The following is a 25,793-nucleotide window of genomic DNA, read 5'->3' on the forward strand; positions in this document are numbered from 1 at the left end:
CACACCTGAACACTCCTCCCACCCACCTCGTTCCTCTGCGTCCTGGGCCAGAGCTGGCATGTGATTTTCTGGCTCAGAAGACAAAAATACTTCATTTTCTTCCTGTTCATCCTCCTTCTGCAGAAGAACAGAGCTTGGCTCTAGGAATGCATTGACGCAGGACCCTATGTCAAAGCACTTTATAACCATGGGGGTTACTCAGTTCTGCTTTATATAAGCCAGTCATAATTACGTGTTTATAATACAGGGAAACAAGTATTCTTGGCGAAAAAATACAGACCATTGAGATTCTTATGCCACAACCATACTCTTAGCATCTGAGCACTTCATACTGACTGCAGGACAAGAACTGCACATCAAAGGGAGCACAGCAGGATCCCAATCCTGCACGCATGCCTTCACGTAACCCCATGGCTCACCAGATCTGGTACCAGCCCAGCAGCACACTTCACGTGCTCCAAACTGTAGGACTGGAAATGCTTTCCATATTTAGATAGTAAATGGGGCCTTTTTAAACTTGCTGCCCCCACACAACCCAACTCACAGCATCTTTTGGGATAGGTGTTCATTTTTGGACTGAAGAAAGAAAACCTAGTGTATTCACTCACACAGAGGAAGGAAGGTTCAATCTACAAAAAAAACCATCAACACGAGCCAGCTGTCTCGCTCTCCAGGAGAGAAACTGCCATCAAGCCTTAATAGGCAGCGGCAATCCTGGCTCAGGGAAGAGCACAGACCAAAAATCTGAAAAGATGTAAGATACAGCGACAGAGGAAGATGCACAGGCAGGGAGATGCACAGAAGGGGACCTCAGCATCCCAGTTCTGCATCCACTTTGGGTCCAGGTGGGTCAGGGCACCCTCGAAAGAGCAAGGGAGCCTTCAGGGTAACCCCCAGGCTTGCACCCTGCTTCATCATGAGGAAAATGCTTCACTAGCCCCGTTGTACATGATCAGGATACAGATGTAGAAGCACACACAACTAAAAAATAAAAGAAAAAAAATCCCTGTGATCTCTTTAACACTAAAAACACATACTGGTCATTGGCGCCTCTTGGGCTATTAAATCAACTGCTTCTTAAGGAGAACAGAGTCTAAGTGTCACACTTAGAAAGGAAAATAAGCTGATGTAGTCTCTCTTTTCTAAACACAAAAACCAAGCAAACATGCATCTTAACTTTAAATTCCCCTCTTTTGCCCCGCTTTAAATCCACAGAGGCTCAACTATACCTTGTTTGCCACAAATTCCAGGTTTTAAATTAAGCTGGCTTTGAGCTAGAAGAGCTCAAAAAAGCCCTTGAGACCACAGAATATGCAGCTATTTTTTTCTCTTTTTGTCATTTTGTAATTTTACAACCTGATGTGTGGTATAGTCTAGAAAGCAACAATGTAAAAATCGCCCTTTTTGCCCAATATATCTGCTCCTTCTGGAACTTCGAGTCACACTGCCTGCTGTAATAGTGGTAAAAATCTGTTTTTAGCACTGCAAAGCTTGTGGAGCTAGGGAGAGAAAGTCAGAGTCTATCCTGACTCCACTACCAGTGCTATGAAACAGCAAATGCAGTAAGTGGCTTTCCCAAAACACTGTGCATATATTAAAACAATTGGTTTTTGGGATGAAGGGAGTGTAGGAGCTGAGCCCATCTGAGTGGGAGAATTGCATGCTGCCTGCGTAACAGCTGGGTTTATTGCTTATAACACCCAGGTGAATAAAGTACCTTGGCAAGCCCATCATATGGGAAGGTAACCCAGAGAGCAGGTGTGATGCCCACTTTTAAAACTGCAGCTTGGAGACCCCAAGGAAAACCAGGACCAAAGTGTGTCTCAGCAATTGGGACTGACAGACGACTCCAGCTGTGGGGCTGGCAGGGGTCTCTCACATCAGATTAGATGACAACTCCTCCAGCAATGCCACGCTGGCACTGGCCGGCCTCCTGTGGGGAGGTCAGGCTGCAGGACCAAGGCACTTATCCCGCCCTTATAATCCGTGAAGTGACATTTCACACCCAACCGAGTCCGGCACCTGCACGGCATGGCAAGGAAACCCACGGCCACGCTGCGGTGTGCACTGCGGGGACATGCAGTGGCTGCTAGTGGCCAACTGCTGCTGGCACGCACTAGCCCAAAGGGTAAGTCCATCACCACACTGGGCTGGAGCAATAGGGCTGCACTGGCACAGGGCCATGCCCAAAGCCTGCCCACCAACCCTGGAGGGGGTCCCACCCTGGCTCAGGCTCCCTGCGGGCTCCCCAGCACCATGGCCAGCATGGGCCACCTCAGGTGCAGCATGGCTAGCCCACAACCCAAGCATGCAGGAACAGGGGACAGCCTATGTATTCACACCGGCTAAGTTTTGGCAATGCTGGCTCATGTCTGGACATAAACTAAAAAGCACATCTGTCTCTCTTCCTCGGGGTATAAGTCATTTCTAGATATGGGAAAAGCAGGGATCCTATTGGAAATGAAGGGGGCAGCATAAGCAAATTAATCAAGTAACTTGGAACGGGATGGAATGTTTGAGAGGAAAGAAGGGACTCAACGAACAAACGACTTGTAGTGCTTTGATGCAGGGCAGAGCATCTGGAAAACAGACAAGATGTAGAAGACAGGACATGCTCGATTTTTGTCAAAATTTCAGCGTTATCCTGTTGTCCTACCAGCCCACAACTGCACTCACAAGGCTGTTGTACAACACCTGCAACACAGCTTCTCCACAGTAAACAGGCAAGCCTCTTTGCCTGCCTGGAAATGCACTTCACCATGTCTACACTGCTGTTCTCACAAGGAAAATAAAATGGATGTTGAGCTTTTCTACAAGGGTTTTTCCAAAGAAAACTGAAAGAGGACTCTGCTGGAAATGCATATGTGCAATACCATAAATCTCAGTGTACGCAGAGATGGAATATTTTAAATATTGCATTTCATGTGGCACAATTCTAGGTAAATACTGCATAGCAAGCAACCTACAAGCACAACATTTGGAGTTAAAACACCTCCCCCTCCAAATGCAATAGCTGTGACTTCACCTGGGGATCTGGACTCCACCCTGGATTCAAGAGGACCCCTGTAAATCTCATTAGGTGAGACTCCCTCTCCCATCCCCTTGCAGGTGTAACCTGTTCCCCCAAGGAAAAGCATCCCGCCTCACATCCGCCTTCTTGCTTTTGCACTCCAAAACAAATAGAAGTATTACAAGAAGGTGCTCCAGCTTCCAGACGAAACAGGTGTTGCATGATTACCTGTGACTGTAGACACCCTGGAAACATCCTGAGCCTGAGTGGAGCGGTTCCGACTCTGTTGCCTGCGCCTGTTCGTCGCTGACCTGGTAGTCCGAACATGAACTTCGCTCACTTTGAAGAAGGCCACCATGAAAGGCTGTTTGTCATATGGGCCATCTCGGCCTATGAGTCCTGCTTCTCTGGGATTTACACTGAAACCTTCAAATCAAACAGAAAAGTGTTAGAGAAACAGTGCTGTTGGATTGCTTCTTCCAGAATCATGGCACCTCCACGATTAGTGTTTCCTTTCTTCTTGCTCGCGCTGTTCTTCTTTTATCATTAAACACTCCCTTCCTGCCACCTTGACCTATGGACTATTTTTTACAACAGCATCCCATCCATCCTGGACAAGAGATTCCATCACAAGCTGGCTCCTTGGTACCCTGTGGCATCTCTACTCTGGCTTAGGCATTAAGCAGGTACACAGATAGATACATAAAATGTAGAGCCCAGATGTCTCAGGAAATTAGTTGTGCTGCCTGTGAAACATAAGGAGTAGAGAGGGCATTAGGAGACCTGGGGAAAGCAGAAGGCAAAGAGATGTAGTGCTTTTGACAGGAACACAGGGATGGGCTGTCAGCCCGTTTAGGGAGGTGGATGCTGGCACTGACATTTCCCCAGGGAGAAGAGTGGACAACCCTTCTGGTCTCCTTTGACCCCACAGGTGTACCAAAACTCAGGCCGAAGTCACAGGAAGAAAATACAAGGTTGGAGAGTGGTTCCTATAAAGCAGGGGTGTCAAACTCATTTTCATCAGGGACCACATCAGCCTCACGGTTGCCATCAAAGGGCCAAATGTAATTTTAAGAATGTATAAATATAACTACTCCTAGGATTACCTAGTCCTAAAATTTGTCGCTTTGAAGGCAATTGTGAGGCTGATGTGGCCCTCAGTGAAAATGAGTTTGACACCCCTGCTATAGAGAAAAGATGTCCCTGTCATCTTTTTTGTCACCTTTTGGTCATCTAGATCCCCCTTCCCCACCACTTATTTTCCAACACTCAGTCTCATATGCTCTTTTGCAGTCTCTTCTCTCCTTTTCCACCTTTCAGAGTTTCTGTGGGCTGTGATGTGCTATTATTGCAGCTGCCCTGGGAGGGACCAGCCCCACAGAGCGACCACATTGCTTCTCCAGCACAGGGCTCCCACCTCAGGTTTTGTGAGATCCAAGCAGCAATGGCAGCTGCAGCAGCCAGCAGGGCTGCCATAAACCCACGTGGGGAGGTACATACCTAAAACGTGATGCCTTCTTCTCACCTCTAAAACTTATCCCACCTGGAATCCCACCTCCATGTCCCCTTCTACCTTCCCAACTCAGGAACCGGGACCCTACCCCAGCCTGCCTCCACCACCTCATCCTAGCACTGTTTAGAGATGCCTGACCTCACTCATGGGGAAAGACATATCTGTTATGGGACAGCCAAGAATCATAGAATGCCCTGAGCTGGAAGGGACCCACAAGGACCATGGAGTCCAACTCCTGGCCCTGCACAGGACAACCCCACAGTTCACACCATGTGTCTGAGAGTGTTGTCCAGTCTCTTCTTGAACACTGTCAGGCTTGGGGCTGTGACACCTCCCTGGGGAGCTGACTCCTCAATTGGTGCCCTCAGAGGCTTTGCTCGAGTTTCTGGCTACAGCTGCCTATGAAGGCAGGGTGCTCACCGCGCACATCACAACTGGACTCTGTTAGCATCATTTCTAGAACAGCATCCAAGAGGCTTGTGAGGTTCCTCGCATTAACTGGCCTGTAACGTACCGTCCCGGGTCACCACACTCAGCTGCAGTCCCATGTTGTGCTGAGGGTTCATCACCCACATGTTACTGGTGGCAGTGACGTCAAACTCCAGCCAGCCCTCCTCCGAGGCCCACACCGCCCGTGTATCCAGCAGAAACAGGTCAGAGGCCCTGCAGAGGACAAGCATATTGACAAGATTGTGATGTCTGGGATTTTCTCCCCCGGCTTTCACTGTTACAGAAACAAGAAGACTTGAAACATGTAAAAGTGATGTTAATAGCTAGGGAAAAAAAAAAAAAAAAAAAAGTAGTCTCCAAAATCTGCCTGGTTTTATCCAGAGTTTTGCAATGAGATGCACATAATTCTGCATGTGAAATTTGGGTTTACAAAAGTTTTTCACCATTTTCGAGGCTGGAGGAAAGCAATCCTAGTCCTTAGGTCTGGGTGTTTCTCCACCAGCAAGGGATTTGTAAGCAACTCTTCTTCCTGAAAGAGTCCAATGCCATCTCTGGCAGGAGAGTGGTCAAAGTACCTGCATTTCCAGGCATTCAATGGCTTTTGTCAAAGGAGTTTTGTGGTTTCAGCCCACATTCCACAAAACAGATCTACCACAATGGAGAAAAAAAAAAAAAGTCACCTAAAAAAGTCACCCACCAGACCAAGTATCAAACAGTGAAGAAAAATGAACCTCTAAAGGCCTCTAAAGACATTTTTCTGAGGCTTATATACAGGGATTAGTGCCTTGTTCCAAGGCTGTTGATACTCAATCTCTTTCACGGGCTTCAGCTTCAAATGCTCTCAAGCCTATACCTTTTTTGCAGCATCAAATGCCCACCAAAACTCAGTTCAATGAAATCAGCTAGAGGAGCACCCAGAGAAATCCCATGTACATTTTCTTACTGTATTATAGTCATAACTTCCCTGCACAAGAGAGATACAATTCCTATCCCTTAACCTGTGACCATCAGCACAAAATGGATACCACATGAAAATCCCATCTTCACTTGTAATTCCCCTGGATGTTTTTTCCTAACAATAACCTAATGAAAATGAGAAAACAGGCTACCTGTCCCTGCCACCCATCAAAGGTTAACTCAATCAAAAAAATTTTTTTTCTAAAGTTACATTTTATTTTTGGCCAACTGTTATGTCATACTGCCCGGCAGCTTGGTTTGCATGAGATCACACATGGAAAAATAAGCACTTAAGTATATTAGAGCTCCTAGTGTGGCTATTTTTACAGCGCACAGGCTTTCCTCCACCTCACTGGTAGCCACACACTCTGTGGTTGACTCAGCAGCCTTTCCCACAGGAGCCTTTGCCACCGCTCCTCCAATGCGAAGAAGGTTCAGGAACAACTCTGACCTTCACCCCCAACAGCAAGCAGCAAGTGGCTGGGGCTGGCCAGCTGCTACATGTTTTGGAAACCCTAAGGTTGAAAGATTTGGGCTTTCCCAGGCAGGGTGTATAAACTGAAGTACTGCTTAAAGGAGACCACAAACAGCAGCTGCAGCTGAGACGCTCTTCCCCTCTCCAGGTTTAAGAGGGGAATTAACTGCTAGATCATTCTCACATCTAAATGTGACTTACCCGTTGGTTCTCCCCAGTGCTTGAAACTGATTACATGTGAAAACAGGTTTTCCTAGCACCTGTCCTGACCTTCCCCCTCACACCAATTGCTTTTTGGTCTCCTGTCCCACTTGCCCTACTCTAAGTGCCATACTATCCCTGGCACTCACCTGCTCCAGACAACGTCCCACTAAAGCCTTCAGACTAGAGTAACTTCGGCATTATACCCCCAACAAACCAAACGTGTGGCTGCAGAGCCACTGGGAATGCTCATAGCTTACACTGCCATTGCCTTGCACTTTGGGAAGACACTTGGACATCAGAAAGCTGTAAAGCTGGAAAGAACCACATGGCATCATCTAGCCCATTCCCTGAACTCCGGGCAGGATCAACTATACCCACGTCACTCCTGAGAGATGTTTTCCTGACCTGATCTTATAGATTTCCAGCCTCAGGAACCCTACCATCTTTCCAGGAAATTGAATGGGTTTCACTTGAAGCACTTTTTTTTTCACCCCATAGTACAGGGTGCTTCAAAAAAAGATGGCCACAATATGTTACAATTACACAAAAAATTACAAGTGGTTTAATGAGTTATCAAGTTTTAGTGAATTTGTATTGATGCCATATGTTACTTCTACCTGCTGTACAGAAAACATTGAGACAGTAGTTGATAGTTTGCGGTTACAGAGATGTAGTGATTTCAAATGTCACCTTTTTGAAACACGCTGTATCTAATTTAAATGCAACAATGACCTCTCCTTCTTATCAAAACAATATTTCAGTCTTTCCTTGTAAGGCATGTTTTATAGACTTTGTCTATTCTCATTGCTCTTTATAGACCCAACTCTGATCTAGATCTCCCTCATGCTGAGTACAGTGGAAGGATAATCATGATGCGTCCCACAGACTATGCCTCTACTCATACATCTCAAAATATGATTTTGGCTTCTTCACAAAACTCATACTGTTAACTCATGTTCACCTTGTGATCCACTATAATCCTTAGATTCATGCTGCTGAACCGCAAAGGACCCAGTCATTTCCTATGGTTTATTTACATCACTGATTTTTCATGGCCAAATGCAATTATTCTCTGTACCGAATCACACTTCCCCCCCACCACCCCAACTGAATCTCCATTGTTATTAGATTACTTAAATTATGGACTTGCTCTCAAGTGGGTCTCTCCCATTTAGTGTCCTCCACAAATGTAATAAGCAAACTGCCTGACCAATGTACAATGATACCAAACAAGAAAGCTGCATTTTATCTCAGCATGTCAAACTCTCTTTGGAAAGATTTGAATTCCTTTGTAAAATGCAGATAAAATGGACAACTGGGTTTTCCAATCCAGTTAACTCTCTGCAAAAAGATTCATACAGGAGTGGTTTTCAATTAGCTCTGCTATTCAGCTGATTCTTGCATTGTTTGACTGGATGAAGTCACCACTGAAGGTTCACCCCACAGGTATTGTAGGTCATTGTAGTAATTCCAACAGGTAACACATCCTAATACTTTCTGATTAAGTCTGTTTTCAATTAGTGTTTGTCACCCAGACTTCACCAAGTTGCACAAAACTGCAAGTAATCTCTCACTAGTTTTGGTTTTGGCATGAAGGTTTAAAAATAATATTCCGTCACTTATTTCCAAAGACAAAATCAGGGGAAAAAAAAATAATTTACTCACATAAAAAAGAATCCCAACTATTTAACTGAGACTTTAACAACTCTTTTTTTTTTTTTTCCTTTTTTCTTCCAGAATATAAATGTTGTATGTCTTTGCTCCATGAAGGAAAATAATCTCAAAACTGGCCAAGCAGTAAGTACTTGAAAACTGCTGCCCACACAGGCTTAACAGAGATTCTGAGCTTAGCAACAAAATCCCCTGGATTTTTTGTCTGCAGGGAACATACTTTCTCCTCCTTTCCCCCTTGGTAAACCAAATGCCATGCATCACCTGAGGGGAATCTGCTCTTCCCTGCAGCCATGTGGCTGAGAAGAAATGCCCTTGCTACTCCTGCAAAAAAGCCGTACAATGTCTGATCTTGGAATGGAGACTGGGACATCTCCCGGGCTGGCCCCAGGTGGAATGGAAAGAAAATCTAATTAGATGGGGAAGGGTGAAGAATTTGCTGCAGTTGTCAGGGGGGATACATGGACATGCAAGGATGAGCTGGAGAGACCCTGGATAAAAGGAAGAAGTCTGCAGAGTAAAGGGAGTAGAAAGTACCTCTGTGAATCAGGCCCATTATTCCCAACTCAGCATCCCTCTGCTTCTAGAAGTAGTTGGGAAACTACTGGCATCTTCCTGCACTGATGGCTCACAGAGAGCCAAAACCTGCTCCTGCTGCCACTTGTGGCAACAAGGCTTCCAAGAAATGTGGTGACAGGCATCAGTGATGTGGATCCCACACTTTCAGTCTTGCCTCAGAGTTCACAGGGAAAGGCAGCCATGACTGGAATTTCCCTTCCCACCCCAGTTCTGCTGTCTGAAGACCATTTATCCTGCTCCTCTCCCACTAGGGTTGCAAAAGACAGATGGGGAACATTAGAGCTAAAGCTGCTGCACAGCCTTATTGCTCCTGCTGCTGGACTGTTGGCTGATTTTGGCAGGGACCACTTTTGCCATCGGTGTTTGCTTAGCAGATCCACACTCCATGGCCCGACTTGTTGCAAAAGTTGGAGCACATACACAGAGCAGATAAGCAGGGTACTCCTGCACGCCGAAGAGCAGTGCTGGATAAAGGAAAAGAAATCATCTAAAAGCGGCAACTAAACCTGGTGTGGACAGTTGACCCTCACTGGTGTATGCATCAGCTCCTCATCTGCACAACGAGAACACCACCACTAGCTTTGCCTTACAGCCATGTCAAAAAAGAAATATTTAGGAAGCAGTCAGATACCGTGCTGAAGAGTGCTACACACAAGCAGATGCAAGCCAATAGTCAAAGCGAAATCTGAAGAGTGGACAAGAAGGTGAGAAACGGATCACATACCAAGCAAGTTGCATGAAACAAAGTATTGAATTTCTAGTAATTAAGTGATGACACTGATCCTGTGCAGTGAGGCGGGCAGTGGCCTTCCAAGAGGAAGCACTCAACCATATACATGGTCACATCAATGGAAGGATTCTGAAAACTTCAGCATTTGAGAACAGGCAAGATGAGACCTGAGGGAAATGGGAAGGGAGCATGAAGAATGGGGAAAACTAGAAAAAGAAATACTGGAAGAAATGCATGAGCCAGCACCGTTGAGCAGAGAGGAAGAAATATCTGCTCTCAGCACAGGCTGAAAAAAGTCCATTGGTTTCATGCCAAAGCAACCCCTCACATCGAGGACATCACAGGACCTCTGGCACCTGCACAGCAGGACTTTCAAATTCAGTGTACAGAAGAGAAATTTTATCACCAAGAGAGGCAGTTTCGTACCATCCTCTCTGCCTAAACCTGCCTCTGGATTTTTATACAGCTACTGTCATCTCATTGTCACTATGGTACCTGACAGTCTCATCTTTATTTTCAGTGTGCTTAACCATCTGGATGAGTTCACTTAATGACTTCCATAATCAGGGTATCAACCGTAGATTATTAAAGGGATGCAAGTGAATGGGAGAAACTGAGGCAATGAGCTGAGACAACTTTCCTGAGACAAGATAGGACATTAAATAGGAAAGAGATTCCCAGCTCGAAATAGGAGCATTTTGTTCTGGATCAGGGCCCTGAAGTATGGTCTCAAGTCCCAGGAAACAAATGTGAGTGCTTCCATGGCCTTCAGAAGACTCTGGAGGAGGACGGAGAAACAAAGGTCAGCTCAGCAATCACCAGTGGCTGTGATAAACAGAAAGAAGTACACAGTTTACAGAAGAAATATGGCCTGTGTAATTCAGAAGGCAGGATTTAGGTCCAGTGTCCTCAGAGAGCAAGCTGATTTTTCAGATATAAATATCAAATACGGCTACTATTCTTAATACCGGCATCCCAACCATGTACTCAGGGCACTTATAGGAGAAACAGCTTGCATTTCAGTTTAGTGCTTTTCCCTTGTAAGATAAATATTTTGTTAACTGAAACCTCTGTGTAAACCTTTCAACAAAACGTCTCTAGGTGTCAATTCTCTTTAATTGAACACTAATTATATTAGAATTTAGTCAAATTAGTAACCAGGTCAAGTGGTTAATCTTAGTTACTATACTTAGTGAAATGTTCACATTAAAATAATTCCTCTGTTCTGGGTACACATTACAACATGGAACTTTGCTACAGGAAAAACAGCAAAGCTATAAAAAGCTGCATTTAAAGAAGCATCTGTTGAATTAGGTTTTTTACTTTCCCACCCTCCCTGGCCTTCTTTCCCCAACCAGGCAGAAGTTTCACCAGGGAGACAAGTGAGAACAAACAGAAATCTCACCTTCAAAATGACCAAGTTAAAGGTCTCGTATTTTAATTACAGATCTCGGAACAATATTTTTGGCCCCACTTCAAAGCTCGCAATTACCCAGGTGTTTAAAGGATTGTTACGCATCAACAGCCATTTACCAAAGCATTAATTACTTTAAGTCTCTAAAACTTTCCTCAGCTGAACCTTTTTGTTTACTTTTCTTCAAAGACAAGTTGACATAATAGTCTAGACTGCCTAGCAGCAGTTTCTCAAAAGGGAATTTCGCACAGAAGTGTGTGGGATTTACACTTTAATTAACACACTTTCTAAATACTCTTCTGGTACCTCAGAATCTGAGTCTTTAGTCTGCACTGACATCAACCTTCTGTGAAAATTACTCTGCATATAGCAAACTAGCAAAATTATTTGCTCTTATCCATGAACGACAGACTAATAACTGGACTCACAACTGACTCAGTTTTACAGAGTTTAACAGAGCTCTACACTGATAAAATCTTGAAATCACAGCCTTTTCAAAACCATAGATCAAACATATTTCAGTAGATGTAAGCACTACTTTGAATTTAAATAAGTGTTTATTACTTATAGAACAGATTGTATACGGAGTTCGCACAGCATGAGGTACTGCCAACAGATGCAATACAAAACCTTAACAACTTAGTATGTCTAAATGACCATTACTCCAAAGATTTAAAAACACCATACAAAATCCAATCAATCAGCACTCACTCATACAGAGAGCCCCAGGCAGGGGAATGCCAGCACCTGGAATAAGCTACCATGGAAAGCAAAGGCAGTCTCTGTCATTTTATGAAAAGAAATAAGGCTGAGTTTAACTGTCCTGAAGTAGCTATTACACCATCTATGGGCCAGAGGATGAGGAGAGGCATGCACATCCCGTAAGAGCTCCTCAGAAATGAGGAAGGGACTATCAAGCGCTGTCAGCCACAAATGAAGTTACTTTCAAGGTGAAATAGATAAACCAGTAACTGTGTACTAATTCATAGGGACTGACAGCCAGGGGAAGAAAAAGCACAGAACAGTGATGCCAGGTTGCTCTGGAGGGGGTCTGCAATTTGGCACAGGGAGAAGAGAGACAGCCTGGATGCAGTCAGACACTGGGATCCAGGAGAAGTGCCAGGCAGGTGAGCTCAGCTTCTCGCTGATGCCCTACCAGCCCCTCACCCCCAGTGCTCTGTCTGGCAAAACCTGCCCCTGTGCTGAAAAAGCTGTTCTGTATCACTGTGGGCATCAACCCAGGAGGTGAAGTCTGCAGGGGTGGGGGGTTAAGTCTTGTAGATTCACTGGAAGAGCAGCAGAGTGAGACATCAGTTTCAAGGCTGCATCTGGCAGAGAGTGGAAGATCAGAGCCTAGAGCTCAAGGATGTGATCTCCCTGTGCCAAAACTGCAGGAAGCTCAGCCTACAGGTCTGTGATAATCCTCAGCAAAGCCAACACTGATATTTGAGCCCAAAGGTGTCCCCTCACATCCAGCTCAATGTCTTGAGCTTCACAGCTCTAAGGAACAAACACTTTACCAACAAGAACAGTGAAAAAAGAAAAAAATCACCCTGAGTCACAGGTACAGGAGATTTATTTCTAATTTCTTTGACTGTGATTTAATGAGACTACAGGGTATTGTAGCTGTAGTGATGGCTACAGTACTATACCTCAGAGTTTAAATGCAGTCTGAGGCATAAAGATGAGGGAGAAGGCAAAAGGGTAATATTTATCTTTGTCCTTTAGGAAAAGACATAAGGCACTGATATGGTATTAAGTTTTGTTAGAAAAATCCAGCTGGATGCAGAACAAGTAAGTTTAATCCGGAATAAGTTTAACTTTTAAACTACTAAAAACCAACCACCCTAAACCACAACAAATCACATACCCACAGTGGGAGTTGAACTGAAATGTGGACAGACGCTTCTCTATAGCATCATGGAAACAGCTCTATCATATACAAATATATGCACACTGTATACAAATCTGACCCCAACTTGAAACAGATTGATGCTAGCGTTGTTATTTGTATTACACGACCCATTCCAAAACCCAGTTGAGGACAGTTATTTATTTTCTAAGCTATAAACACTGCCGGCAAATCAATTTGCCCTTTAGATTAGAAGCTCGGATCACATTTGTATAAATATCCTGTTGCAAAGAGGAAGACTTTATTACCACTGTAACTGGCAGCTAAAAAAACCAACGAGTGCCTTAACCCTTAAGGAACTGTGTTCAGTAGAAAGATGTACTCCCCAGGCGGTCACTCTGCAGGGCACACCTATGTCCACACCTGTCTTATCATACAGGAGAAATCTTCCTGCACATCAAGTCTTCATATTGCATTCTGGGTGAAAAAGAAACTGTTTAATAAACTTAGACCATTAAGGTACCATATCTTCCTTTGATCACTAACACAGGCCACAGTGTTTTTCATAGATCAGTTGTTTGGACAGTGTGGGAGTGTTTTGAGGTCTGCATTAGCAGGATATTTACACTCAAAAATATACTGATGGTCCAAACCAAGGACTAACATCTTTGATCAACCATAAACTACCTTCTCTGGTCCTGACCTGACATCTCTTTGGGTGAGAGCAAGGAAGTTTTGAGTAAGAAAAAGAAATTAATGAGCTGTTTCCAGGGAAGACTCGTTTCTTCCCTTCCCATGCAAAGGTCTCGCTTACATGGCAATCCACTCACAAGAGGTATCAGAAGTCAGAGAGGGCTTTGCTGGTCCATTCACAAAACCAGCCCTACACCTCAGAAACCCGCCCACATGCAGGGCTCAGCTGTGCATCCATACCACTAAAGGGAGGAGAGTCGAGGCTGCACAGCTCCTGCCTGCCGAAACTCAGCACCCACAAGGTGGGACAAGCACCTGGAAGCTGAGGCCACTTGTCTCCCTAAACTGGTGTTCTGGCAAACCTCCCCACTTTCTGCACACACGGAAGGAAAAAAAACCAAATTCTGCCCTAGCCTTCAAAGAGCACAGTTTCTTCAACTCTGGGAGGTCAGAAGCAGAAGGGCAGCAACGTCCAGCGGATGTATCACCCATTCCCCCTCCCAACATCACCCCCAACAGCCCATTTCAAAACCCAGAGTCATTCCCCTCAGAGCAAACCAGATGTCACATCGGCCTTGTTTGGTGAAGCCTCTTCTCCACACAAGCCCAAATGCATTCTGCTGACAGCTGGCCACAAGCTTGACCTATCCTGAGGATTTCATTAATCTCTTCGCAGCGTCCCACTGACAACTCCAGCAGTTTGTGTTATGACAAAACGTGGCCATTAACCGTGGTTGGTTGAAAAACAAAAGCCTAGTTTCTAGGCGCTATTTTTTTTACCTTACAAAAGGGTGGAAGGAATGGGGAGATGAAAATATTACTGACACAAGTGAGTCAGTATTAAAATGTTTTCTTTTTTAAGAGAGAATGTACTTAGACCACACTGTCCTCAATGTGCATTTCACTGCCTGGAAAGCCTCCACGAGTATCGTTTTCATATTTCTGATGGTTTTGAACAAGGAAAAGGTCAAATTTCTCACCGAAGGTGATGCCATTTCAATCAGCATTGATGTCTGGTCGTTCGCACTCTCCCTCCATACACCCCTATCTAGGAGAAAGTCATGAACAGGCCCATGAAATCCTTGCTTTTAGCTTTGTCTACAGTAGCATAATTCAGTTTGATAATTCAGTAACTGGCAGAAATTTTAGCCTCAGGCTTGGTTTTGTTTTTAGCCATCAGGGAACGGCCAGCAGTGCCTTGAAATTCCATGCAGCAGTGCGCACATCTGGGCTGGAGTCACACGCTTACGCTCTTACTGTCCAGATGAGCTTTTTTTTCTTTGCTCAAGTAATACTGAATTAAGCCACTTCATTACACTTAACTGGAGCCAAGGGATACTTCCAGGCTGTGAGCTTTGGTGAATATTTGTATTCACTGAATCCTTCTCTAAACTCCTGCCCTCCTAAACTCATTTATTTGAGAGGAGCAGGCAGGTTTCTTTTTTCTTTATATATTTTCCCTCAGAGGTGCATGGTACCTTTCTCTTGCAGACTGCTGGTTTAAATCCATACATGCCAGCTGCCCTGTTAAGAATTATTTGTGCCCAGAAGTATTTTATTAGCTACTAATAATCGCCTCAGACAACTGTTAACCTCATAAAAGCCAAGATTAACATGGTGACTTTGAACTTTCTCTGGAGACTGCCAACACTGACTGTGCAAGCACCTTCTGTGGTCTTCAGAGATGAATTTTCCTGACCAGAAGGAATATTTGTCAGCAGAACAAGATGAAAAAGGGTGCTCCTTAAACTCCTTCTGTTTCACCTACTAGTTCACCAGCTAGACTTCAGAATCTGTACAGATACTTCCTTATGCAATAAAATGTCACCAAAGGTCAGGAAATATCAGGCTGTTATTCAAACCATTAGTTCAAAGGAAGTGTGACACAACTTTTTTAGGTTTGGGTTTTTTTTTCAAAGACAGCTGTTATTTTCTGGCTCATAAGATATCTGCTAAAACAAAACAGAAGCTTTACAAATATTTAGCAAGTTCCTTCAAAAAATAGTCCTTTTATTGTAATGTAACCTCCCAGTATTCTCAGCCAGAAAATAAAAAATTATATTTCAAGTTAATCCACTGAGGCAAAAGAGGGAGAAAAAGGCACTTTGGATTTTTATTTAATTTTTTTTTTTACCACTACTAAAAGCAAGTAAGTGAATTAATGATCAAACCCCAAAACCACTCAAAGAATACAGCTCCTTAAGGCATACCAGAAGAATCTGAGGCATTTTTGCCCTCCATGAAGAGACTTTACTGAACAGCTAAATACAACTTTCTAGTATTTGTTTTCAGGAATGTTCACAAGCCGAAGTCTACCAAGGTCACCAACATGGTTGTATGTGAATCTGTAGCAGCAGTAGCCTATAGTCAGCACCTCAACTGAAGAGTAGCAGTGACAACTAAACCTGACACTGAAGAGTAGTAAGCAGCTTCTAATATCTTATTTTAACTGTCTTTTAACATCTGTATATTTTAAATTTATAGAGGACAATTAATAGAGGTGACAATTTTATATACAGATACATAGAATACATACCTATCTACGTATTTATACACAAGCACACGTTTTCATATGTGCTTTTATAGTTTACATGTACATGAAAGAGTCCTTTCAGTTGAAAGGAAAAAGGGTGGAAAAGGGCACATCCTTTTTATTACAGCTGCAAGAATCTGTGAGCCACATCTTGCCCACCCCTGCGCAGATGATGCGACAAGTCCCGCGGACTCATCCGATGTGACAAGTCCCGCAGACTCATCCAAAGCGCAAGTTTCTTTAGCCAAGCATCTCCCTCCTTCCCACCAGTAAAAATAAATAAATAAAGAAGAAAAAGAAACAGAAAGGGAGCCTTGAGGGACTGCATGAGTCAGAGGTTAGTAATGAACTACAGACACTCATCCCTGGGTCAGCGGTTCACACCCAGCCCATGTTAGGAGGGACAGGGAATTGCTGGCAGCCTGGACCTGGAGGAAGCCGCTTTACGACTCCCAAGTCCCAACATGAGGATGCCCTCAGCACAGCTGCCAGCGGTGGCAGGAGGAACACAATGGAACGGAACTGACAGACTCAAAATACTCGCCAGCTCTGGAGAGAGACCACCCTGGCTATCACCACCGAGCTGCTGTGTATGCTCTTTTTGGAGGGAGGTCTCCAGCACCCAGTGATGCTCAGCACCTGCAGATGTCAAAGTGCCCAGCACCAAAGGACATGTGTTGCAGCTTCACAGCACAAACTGATTTTGGCACGTTTCTGGCATGGTATTTGAAACAAAGATACGAGGTGCCAGCATCACTGCAGCACACAGCCTCTTTCAGAACGAGTTTGCAAATTTGTAAGGAACGGGGTATGTTAGGGGCTGCATCCTGTACTTTATCCTCTTTCCTGCAATGCTTTACTTGCTTGCTCAGTATATGCTGAAAAAATGTTATATACACGTAAAAGCTGACAGCTCTCCTACACTGTGCCCTTTTTGGGTGACTGACATAGAGCAGCATTGTCGATCGCTTTCATAGCCACTCGGCATAGGTTTTCCTCCAGCTCCAGAGGTGGGATCTCTACTTGTGAAATCTAAACCAGACCAACATTCACCATGTTTTATTCAATGTGTCTCTAAATGAACAATACAGCTAACATCTATGAAATCTGCATGACCGTCTGGACTTCCACCAGCTCTGCAAGTGGACACTGATGTCACACCCTAACCAGCAAGCACTTCACCCCAGGAGGCAGTCCAGCAACTTGCAATTCGAAGGACAAAGGGAACACAGATCTTCTAAAACTAACACCTTCTTCCCCATCACCTGTATACCCAAGTATTTCTCTCCGTTTCCCCAGAGGCCACACTCCACATAGAACAATCACTAGCTATTTGACATTGCCCTCAAAACAGCAGACCATCAAAGGCAGACACCCCCAAATGGTACCAATGGAAAGGCTGGAGAAAGAAGGACCAGAAAGGAAAACACCCAGGAAACCTTTGAACTTTTTTTAAATACTGCTGCTTCTGATTTCTCTGCCTGCAGCAGAGATGTAATGACAGTCCTGACATGTTTCAGCAGAAGTAATGAAATACTTTTGTAGCACAGTGTTACTCTGACATTGAATTGACCGTGTATTTCCATCTTATAGCCTTACGTGATTCTTCCCCCATCTGAAACATTCCCCTTTTTAAATTAATTGGTCCATTTATACTTGTTTGTGTTTTTGTGTCACCATTTCTATTCTGCCTCTCTTTTGCCTCTCTCATTGCCACTGAAAGGCCAGGAGTGATTTTGTATCTGTGGTCAGCATCCTGAACTTTCTTCTGCTTTATTTACTTTAATGTAAATCCAGCTGAGAGCAGGTCAAATCCGCACTAATTACCAGTATTTTTCAAACAGGCAATGTTTTAATGTTGGTAGTATTAAGCTGAAAGGGGACATGTATGTGTATTTCAGTATGCCAGAGCAATGCCAGCACAGTAACTTTGGTTTCTGCCTCACATCAGATTCGTGCTCTATTTAATGACAACACAAAGGTTGCAGCTCAGTGACACCCTGGGCTACAATACTATGGACTTTCTCTGGCTGAGGTCCATTTTGCACTCTGCCATGCCCATTTCCCAAAAGGAAAGGACCATGCAATAACATAACCTTGTCAATGTGAACTAAACCGGTATTTATTTAGCAGTCCTCTCAACATGAATGCACAAGCTCAGCTTTCCCCAGGATAGCGACTGGTGTCACAGAACCAGCCCTCTCTTGCGTACCTGTTCTGATGTTCCTGCAGCACTTGGTAGATGCTGATAAGGAAGGTTTGGTTTTTAAAGCTCCCCACAACGCAGTCCTTGTAGATCCGAAACTCAGCGGCTGTGACGGCCTCACCCTCAGGAATCTGAGACAAATTAAATTTGAACTCCTTGTGGTGCCGCTGGTGAGGCGTGAACTCCTTGTCATACTCAACTGCAGATGGGAAAAGGGAAGAAAAGGAAAAAAGGAGCCATGACTAAAGTTTAACAACAAAAAGTTTCCACATGCTGCCACCTGTTCCTCCAAAAAAAACAAGAATCCTATTTTCTTCTCCAAAGATAGCCTTGGGAAGTGCCAGGAAAACTTAGGCAGCTAAAGCCTTTCAAATATAGTACTAAGAAAAGATGAATGTTTCTCTTCTCTAGCCAATGCCTTTGAGAGTTCTTTTTTTTTTTTTTTTTTTAAAGAAAAGCCAGCTTTGACAGGTGAAAAATGACCACGCATTTTGCTCCTGTGTAAAACTCTGAAGCTGTGACCACCCCCAGCATTTTCCACCTGTGGATCTCCATGTTCTTTACCACATTTCTTTAAGCCTCACACCCCTCTTCCAACAGAGGGAACAATTAGTTCAATTTTGCTTTAGCACATAAAGGCACAGACAGAACTAAGTGTTAGCACCGGGTCAACCAATTCCCTAACCGTCCTAAAAACTGCTGGTTTTTGGCTCCCGGGTCAGCACATTAGCCATCGGACTACCTTGTGAGAAGAGTAAGATTAACATGACATTTATTTCAAGGGTTAAAGTCAACCCAAGCTCCCCTTCCTTTTGCAGAAGCTTCTTTGAGAATGAAAGAGCTGAGAAGGAGTGACCCCTTCTGCTTTCTGTTCTTAGGCCTCCTCAGGTATACTCTCAGGTACAGGGTTGAAAACAGACACAAACCAGAACCCCTCCTCCTTCAAGCCTCAGGATTTGCATTTCTTCTGTTTGAGCCTCCCTTTGCAAACTTTATTTCTAATCCCACTCTTGTATTACTTGATTACATCTTGATTTAGTCTGACTTTGATTTATTCTTTATTATTTCTTCTAATTTTCTATTAGAAAATGGTTAAAACATTAGCATATTATATAAATATACAAGATTACATCTTTAAACCCTGAGGGGGAAAAAAATAAAACCAAAAAACTGTTCCCACCAGTGCAACCAAAGGAGTGTACGTCAATGATGAATAAGTCACCGTTATATAATCATTAGGGACATGACTGCACTCGGAGAAGGCAGTGAGGGAAGTACAGATCCATTTTTACGTTTGTCTTTGTGCTCACTTTCTGCTGCTCCCCCCACCTTAATGCATCAGACTGCAAAGGCACCCACGAGCCTACCCTCACAACACCCCATGAGGTAAGCAGCAAACCCTGTTTTACAGCTGGGATACTGAGTCACCAGGAGAGCGACTTGTCCAAGGACAGGCAGCGGAGGCTTGCTGCGGAGCCAGGAATGACGGCCAACGTGCTTGAGGTTCGTCACTTTACCCACAGGTTACCTCCCCGGAGAGCAGATATGTCTCCTGGCCACAGGAAACAGCCCACGGAGATTTTCCCCTCTACCTTTCCCAACTGCCTGTTCCTCCTCATCACCCAGTCACAGTTTCGTCCATGTCCTCTCCCTTTCTTTTGGCAGCCCTTTCATATGAGATGCTTCATCTGGCTGGGTCCATGTCCTGGCTCCCTGCAAGACAGTTAGTCACATCCTTCTCTTTGAAGCTTGCCTGGAAATCTTTTCACCTCTGTACAACTGCTGCCGAGCATCTTGTGGGACACTGCACTTGGAGATGCTGCATTAAGAGCTGCCACGGGGCAAACGGGCCAACTTGCAAACTGTCCTCAGAGCTGGACACCGCTGCAAGTTTTGGCAGTCTTGCGTTGCATCTGTCTGAGCAGTTCAGACGTCAAATGACTAACAAATGCAGGTGATGGGACCCTATGGCTTCCAGAAATGAGGTGGTGATGCCCAGCATCTCTGCCAGAGATTGCGAAGGCAAATGATGGTACCGCTCACTTCCAGTGCCACCTAGGAATTACATCACTGGCCACCAGTTATCAGCGATCTGGGCTTCCCTTTGAAGCATCTGCCTCTGCTTTTAATTGGGAACGACTCTGGCAATGCTGGACTGGTTGGTGTCACTCACACGTACACCCTCCAAGAAGGGGCCTGAGCTGCCCAGTTACTCCCCATCCCGAGGCGAGCCCTGCAGGATGCACCTCCCAAAACAGAGTGGCCACGTACTTTCAGAAACTCGCAAGCATCCAACCAACAAGAAACCGCGTTTGGCTGCTTGCAGCAGAACGACGTGCCCAACTTGGCCTTTTTTACTTGCTGCTACAAGACGAGAGGATGTAATTAGTGGTGAGGGAATGTCTAAATCCACAGGTTTGGAGAGACACACTTATGAAGCAATGATTCTTGATTTAGAACTTGCAAAATCCTTGCTCGCGGGTGCAATGACCAGCTGAAACCCACATCCCCTCCTGCATTGTCGCGGGGATGAGCTGACCTGCAGGAGCGATGTAGCAAGTTGGCTTTCCCTGGGCTCATGGCTGAGGATGATAGCAGAGGATCAGGAAGAGCAAGGAGAAGGGGACAACCAGGATGAGCCACTGAACCCCATCAGGGTGCTGGAAAACTAAAATTACACTGGAGAGGAACAGCAAAGGGAATATTCAATGCTGCTTGCCAGCTATGGCCCCATGTCAAGATGCAATGTGGCCCCTACAAGCACATGAGGGAGAGCACAAGCCATCCCATCCAGCATGGGGCTCAAAATGAGCCCAAATGTCATTTTTTGCTTTCCAACACCAAATCAGCTATAGCAGCCTTACTTCCACTCGTCTTCACTCCAAAATACGTAGTTTAAAAGAGATATAGTCAGACTGTAGTCCTTTAAATCAGTATTTTCCCCTACCCCTCTTGTAAAAGTCAAACACAAGCCACAAGAGGAAGAAAAACCCACCCAAACATCTACCACAGAGCATCAAAAGTAGCTGCAGGTACAACACTTGCCTCTGAGTACCCTTTCCCAGTTTATAATTTGCCCGATACATTTACAATAGTATTTTCCTGTTTTTTAAAACTTTCTTCCTTTATTCCCATCTGTGTCTGAATAACCTGCACAATCACAGAAGCTGACTAGACTGATTACAGGGGAAACACTCAGACTGATTCGTTATCAGGCCTGGCAGAATAAACAACCTGAAACACACAAACAAGGAAACCTTTTATTAATCCTTCAGATTAAGTAATTTAGCTTTTTCTGTCATAAGAAAACATGTTCAGAAAGAAATACTGCTAAGTTGATGGTGTCCTTCTCAGTTGCATCCCTACAACATCACAGGATGGAAAAAAAGCCTACATTAAGCTTGTATGAAGCAAGTATAAAAGTTTAACGAGTTGGAAACTTTTTCTGGCTATGTATCTTCCCATGATACAATGGGGAGTGGGTTTTTTTTAATTCGTGGGAGTGGTGAGATATTTAAGTTCTATATACTCATTGTCACCCCATCAAGTTAATAATCAACTGTTTTCATTCAACAAGACAGCTTAAAAATATAAAATGCCAACAGTTCTTCCCTGGGGGCTTTCTACCCCCTGGAAACTGTTCATTTTTAACAAAGAAGTCAACTTTTAGAACAGTAAAATGTGGACAGACAAGAACCAAACTGCTGGTTCCCAGGATAACCCAGTCTGTACTGCTATCGTGTTATAACGCATCAGATGACCTCGTATTCAAAATGCAGACAGCACATGCCACAATGCAAGGCAACAGTAAAAAGGAGAAATCATTTCTCAAGCTACTTTCCAAGTATTTTTTTTTTCCCACGTGAATTCATTCAGGTCAGTCTGATTGGTGACATGAGAAATCCAAAGCTAATTTTCATATGAAGATGGACACGTGCATATCCCAACTTTGTAAAGCCCTTCAAGAGAAAATTGGGTGACTCACAGCCGGGGCAGGTTGAAAGCAAGCAGCCCTGAGCAGTGCTGACCTCCCATAACCTCTCCCCAGGGCTGGCCCGAATGTCAGTACCAAAACCAGGAATCGTAGGGTCATGACAAGAACTATAGCCTTATAAAATTCATCTTCATAGTCAGACTATATTATCCTGAACATTATTACTCATTTGCCAGCGTAGCTCCTTAGAGATTATAGATCCAGGCACACACATCCCAGGGTGAGCTGGGAAAGGAGATCGCAAAGAGAAGTTTTAGCCCATCGTGGGTGCACGTCCTCTGAGCCAAAGGGACTGTCTGCTCCACCATGCAGGTCTGTGCCCCCATCCTGGCTGGGGCTTCAACTGCTCCTTCGCTTGCAACACAAAGCAGAGCCTGAGCTGTGGACACTGGGAGCACTCATCCCCGAGGTTTCAGTGCAGCTCATTTCTGAGCAGAGCGGCTGAGCGTGCACAAACAGTTAACAGAGAACCCTGCCAGTAGCTCTTTACATTCCCTTTAACAAATATTTTTAAACGCTATACAAACACAACACTATTGTTGAGTAGTTAAAAAGGCAAGAATGGCAAAATTAGGGTTACTGTGGTTTTGAATTTTGTGTATTCTAATTCTAACCCAGTGTTGCAATAGCCAATTTCAGCACAAAATGTCCTTGGTTTAAAAATAGCATACTGCTTACAATACTTGTTACTTTAAAAGCACTGCACACACAAAAAAAAAATAAAAAAAATTAACACAATGCATCTATTTTGGTAGCGATACCATCCTACTTCCATTTGAGGGTGTCACATACATCTTGGACCAAAGGAAATGTAACCCTAATGACTGAGTCATGGACATAAATTCTCCTCATGCGTAGGAATTTTCAGAATTTCTTTTTGGATTTAAAGTAAGTGGTATGCAGAAGGAACAGGACAACAGTCTTTCCCGAGGAAACACAATTTTCACTCAGAACAGTAGCACCAAGTGTCAGGATATTCGGTGTTTTTCTCCAGTTCTGAGCTGTTGAGAAACGTGTTAGGTTAGGTGTTTGGGTGAGAATCTCAATGATGGCTTAAGAAAGTCTCTAGCTCATACTCTTAGAGCTAAAGCCAAAACTATTCACATGTATACTCATAACCCAGAGCTCTGAAAGTATTTTTTTAATAAATTGTCTATATAAACAACTATAATTTCCACAACAACCTGGCTTCTTGGAGGGGGCAGAGAAAGAGAGGAGTCACAAATGACTGAGATATGATTATTTGGGATGGGACATTCTGCATTCATCCTGTCCCCCGCAAGGCTGAAATTTCTAAGAATCTTTTGCGCCCCAAGATCTTCAGTGATGACTTGGTTTTACAGGACCACTGCCACCAGACTCAGGCAAAAATCACCAGTATTTGTAGCCTGCTCAGGCAAGATAAGTTTTGCACAAGTGTTCATGAATTTGAGTACAAATATGATCCGTTCCTACTCATTTCTTCTCAGCCTTCATACATGGCCCTGTCCCTTAATAAAATGAGAAAGTTCCTGAAAACTAGAGTTTTTAACAGGAGATTCACCACCATAGCTACATAATAACTGCAAAGGCAGCTTCTCCATTTTATGTCACCAATTTCTGCATTAAGTCAACACCATTTATCACATCTGGAGAAATGAAGCAATGGATTAGGCCTCAAATACTTGAAGCATTACCACAGCTCAAACAGTCCCCTCTGTGTGCATATGACTGATCTACTGATGCAACCTTACAGCTGCATCACCGGAATTTCTTCAATAATAGCTGTCAATAGTTTGCACAGGACAAAATTTATCTAAACTTAACCCCCCCACACTCCCCTGCCTCAACCATGGCCACAGTTGCTGTAAAAATATGCAAAAGGCAGTAAGATTCAAAGTAGGGGGCAGGATTGATATAGAAGTTAGTAGTACTTTTATAAGACAAATGGATACACTATGGGGGAGGACAAAAGACAAGCTTTCAGGCATGGAAGCCTTTTGTGCACCCCAAGCTAAGGGAGTCCAACTTTGGTGAAAGACAGTCTTCATTTAGGTCTTGCAGTTTGCGTCCTGTTTCCCAAAATGTGCTTATCCAGACCATCAGCCACAAGGACCTAAGTGGATGCGACCTACAGAACATCTTTTTTACTCTGAAAAGATGCCTAGGATATGTCTCAAGTTTTGTCTGTATCTTCCCAATCTATCAGGTCAATCTAAAAAAAGACACCACGTCTCCCAAACAGTCCCACCTCATTGGCAGACAATCACAAGCATAGAAGCAGAGTTACTATTAAAGCTGATCTTTATTACTAAAACAAGCAGTATTTCCTAAATGCTGTGTAAAAAAGAGTGATGAGTACAACCCAGAGAGTACAAAGTACCTGTTTCATGTCTTAAAACAGGAAGAACAGAAAATCTTCACACCCGTTTTCTGCTTGTTAACATGGAAAGAGAAGTTAAGTTGTACTGCGTGGACCCACAGGTGCAACAGCAGACCTGCAGCAGAGGCAGCTCCTGGAAGGAGTGGGGATGCACTAGGGCAGCGGTGTCAAACTCATTTTCACTGGTGGCCACATCTACCTCACATTTGCCTTCAAAGGGCTGAATGTAATTTTAGGACTGTATAAAAGTAACTACTCCTATTCCTTCCACTAGGGAAAGGATCATTGATGTCTAGTTTTCACACTTAGATATAGTATGTGCCACTCTCAGTTTGATTCCGGGCCTAAAGAGGTGTGTGGTCTAACCCATTGCAATAACACTCTAAATCCACTGCTGCTTAGAGACAGGACTGACCCTTCTGTCTTTACAGTAAGGACCCCAAAGAGAGCAAAACCTTCCCATTCTCCAAATACAAATTTATTAGTATGCCATCTCCTACACAGCGAGCAAGAAAAATCTTTAAAATAGGAGAAACTCAGGTGAGACATTAAGATAAAATGTCTGAAAGCAAATCCTCCCCTGCCCAACATGTGCAAGAGTCAGGGAGATCCTTTCTTCCACCTCGCCCTCAGCCCAGCAACTTCAAATACCTTCCGCAACCACAGCAATTCTACACAGCTGCTCAGGATCTCTAAGAATAAACTGCTTCTTTCCATCACCCCAGTCATGGTGATGGATCTGTGCCCTAAATTGAGTCCATTTCCCTACTGCCCCTCTCCTGTGTGCCAGGTCTCCCCAGGCCCCTCCTTATTGAAAAATGAGCAAAAATAACTAGTTTCAAAAAAGTACCAGTCCCTCTGCCTCCCAGACATCTTCCCTGGATTTGCAGTACAGCATCCCAAATGAACAGACCAAGGTTTGTTGTCATAGATAAGGGCACGTAAAAGCTCACTGGACATTAGTAATGAACTTTTCCACTTGCACTCTTGGTGATGAAAAGCAGTTTTTAAACAGAAAAAAAAGTCATGATACTTATAGTTGAATCTGGCATTGCACCTTTTGTGGAACCCTCTGGGTCCAGCTGAGGTGGTCTAGAGACAACGGCTAGCTGTGCTGCCATAGATACAGTGTAACCGGACAGCTTAAAAA

The 25,793-nt window shown here is 44.1% G+C and overlaps 1 protein-coding gene across 1 annotated transcript in view; it reads right to left on the bottom strand.

Annotated features, from left to right (window-relative positions):
• Positions 1-25,793, bottom strand: part of BMP6 (bone morphogenetic protein 6) — a 92,132-nt gene that overhangs the window by 10,144 nt on the left and 56,195 nt on the right. Inside the window, exons 2-4 of the mRNA XM_065052448.1 lie at positions 18,294-18,486; positions 5,038-5,186; positions 3,239-3,436 (exon numbers count right to left, since the gene is read on the bottom strand). Coding sequence (XP_064908520.1) covers positions 3,239-3,436; positions 5,038-5,186; positions 18,294-18,486 — 540 coding nt within the window. The remainder of the gene's footprint in view (positions 1-3,238; positions 3,437-5,037; positions 5,187-18,293; positions 18,487-25,793) is intronic.

The sequence above is a fragment of the Columba livia genome, chromosome 2 (assembly GCF_036013475.1).
Source record: "Columba livia isolate bColLiv1 breed racing homer chromosome 2, bColLiv1.pat.W.v2, whole genome shotgun sequence".
Classification (NCBI taxonomy): Eukaryota; Metazoa; Chordata; class Aves; order Columbiformes; family Columbidae; genus Columba; species Columba livia.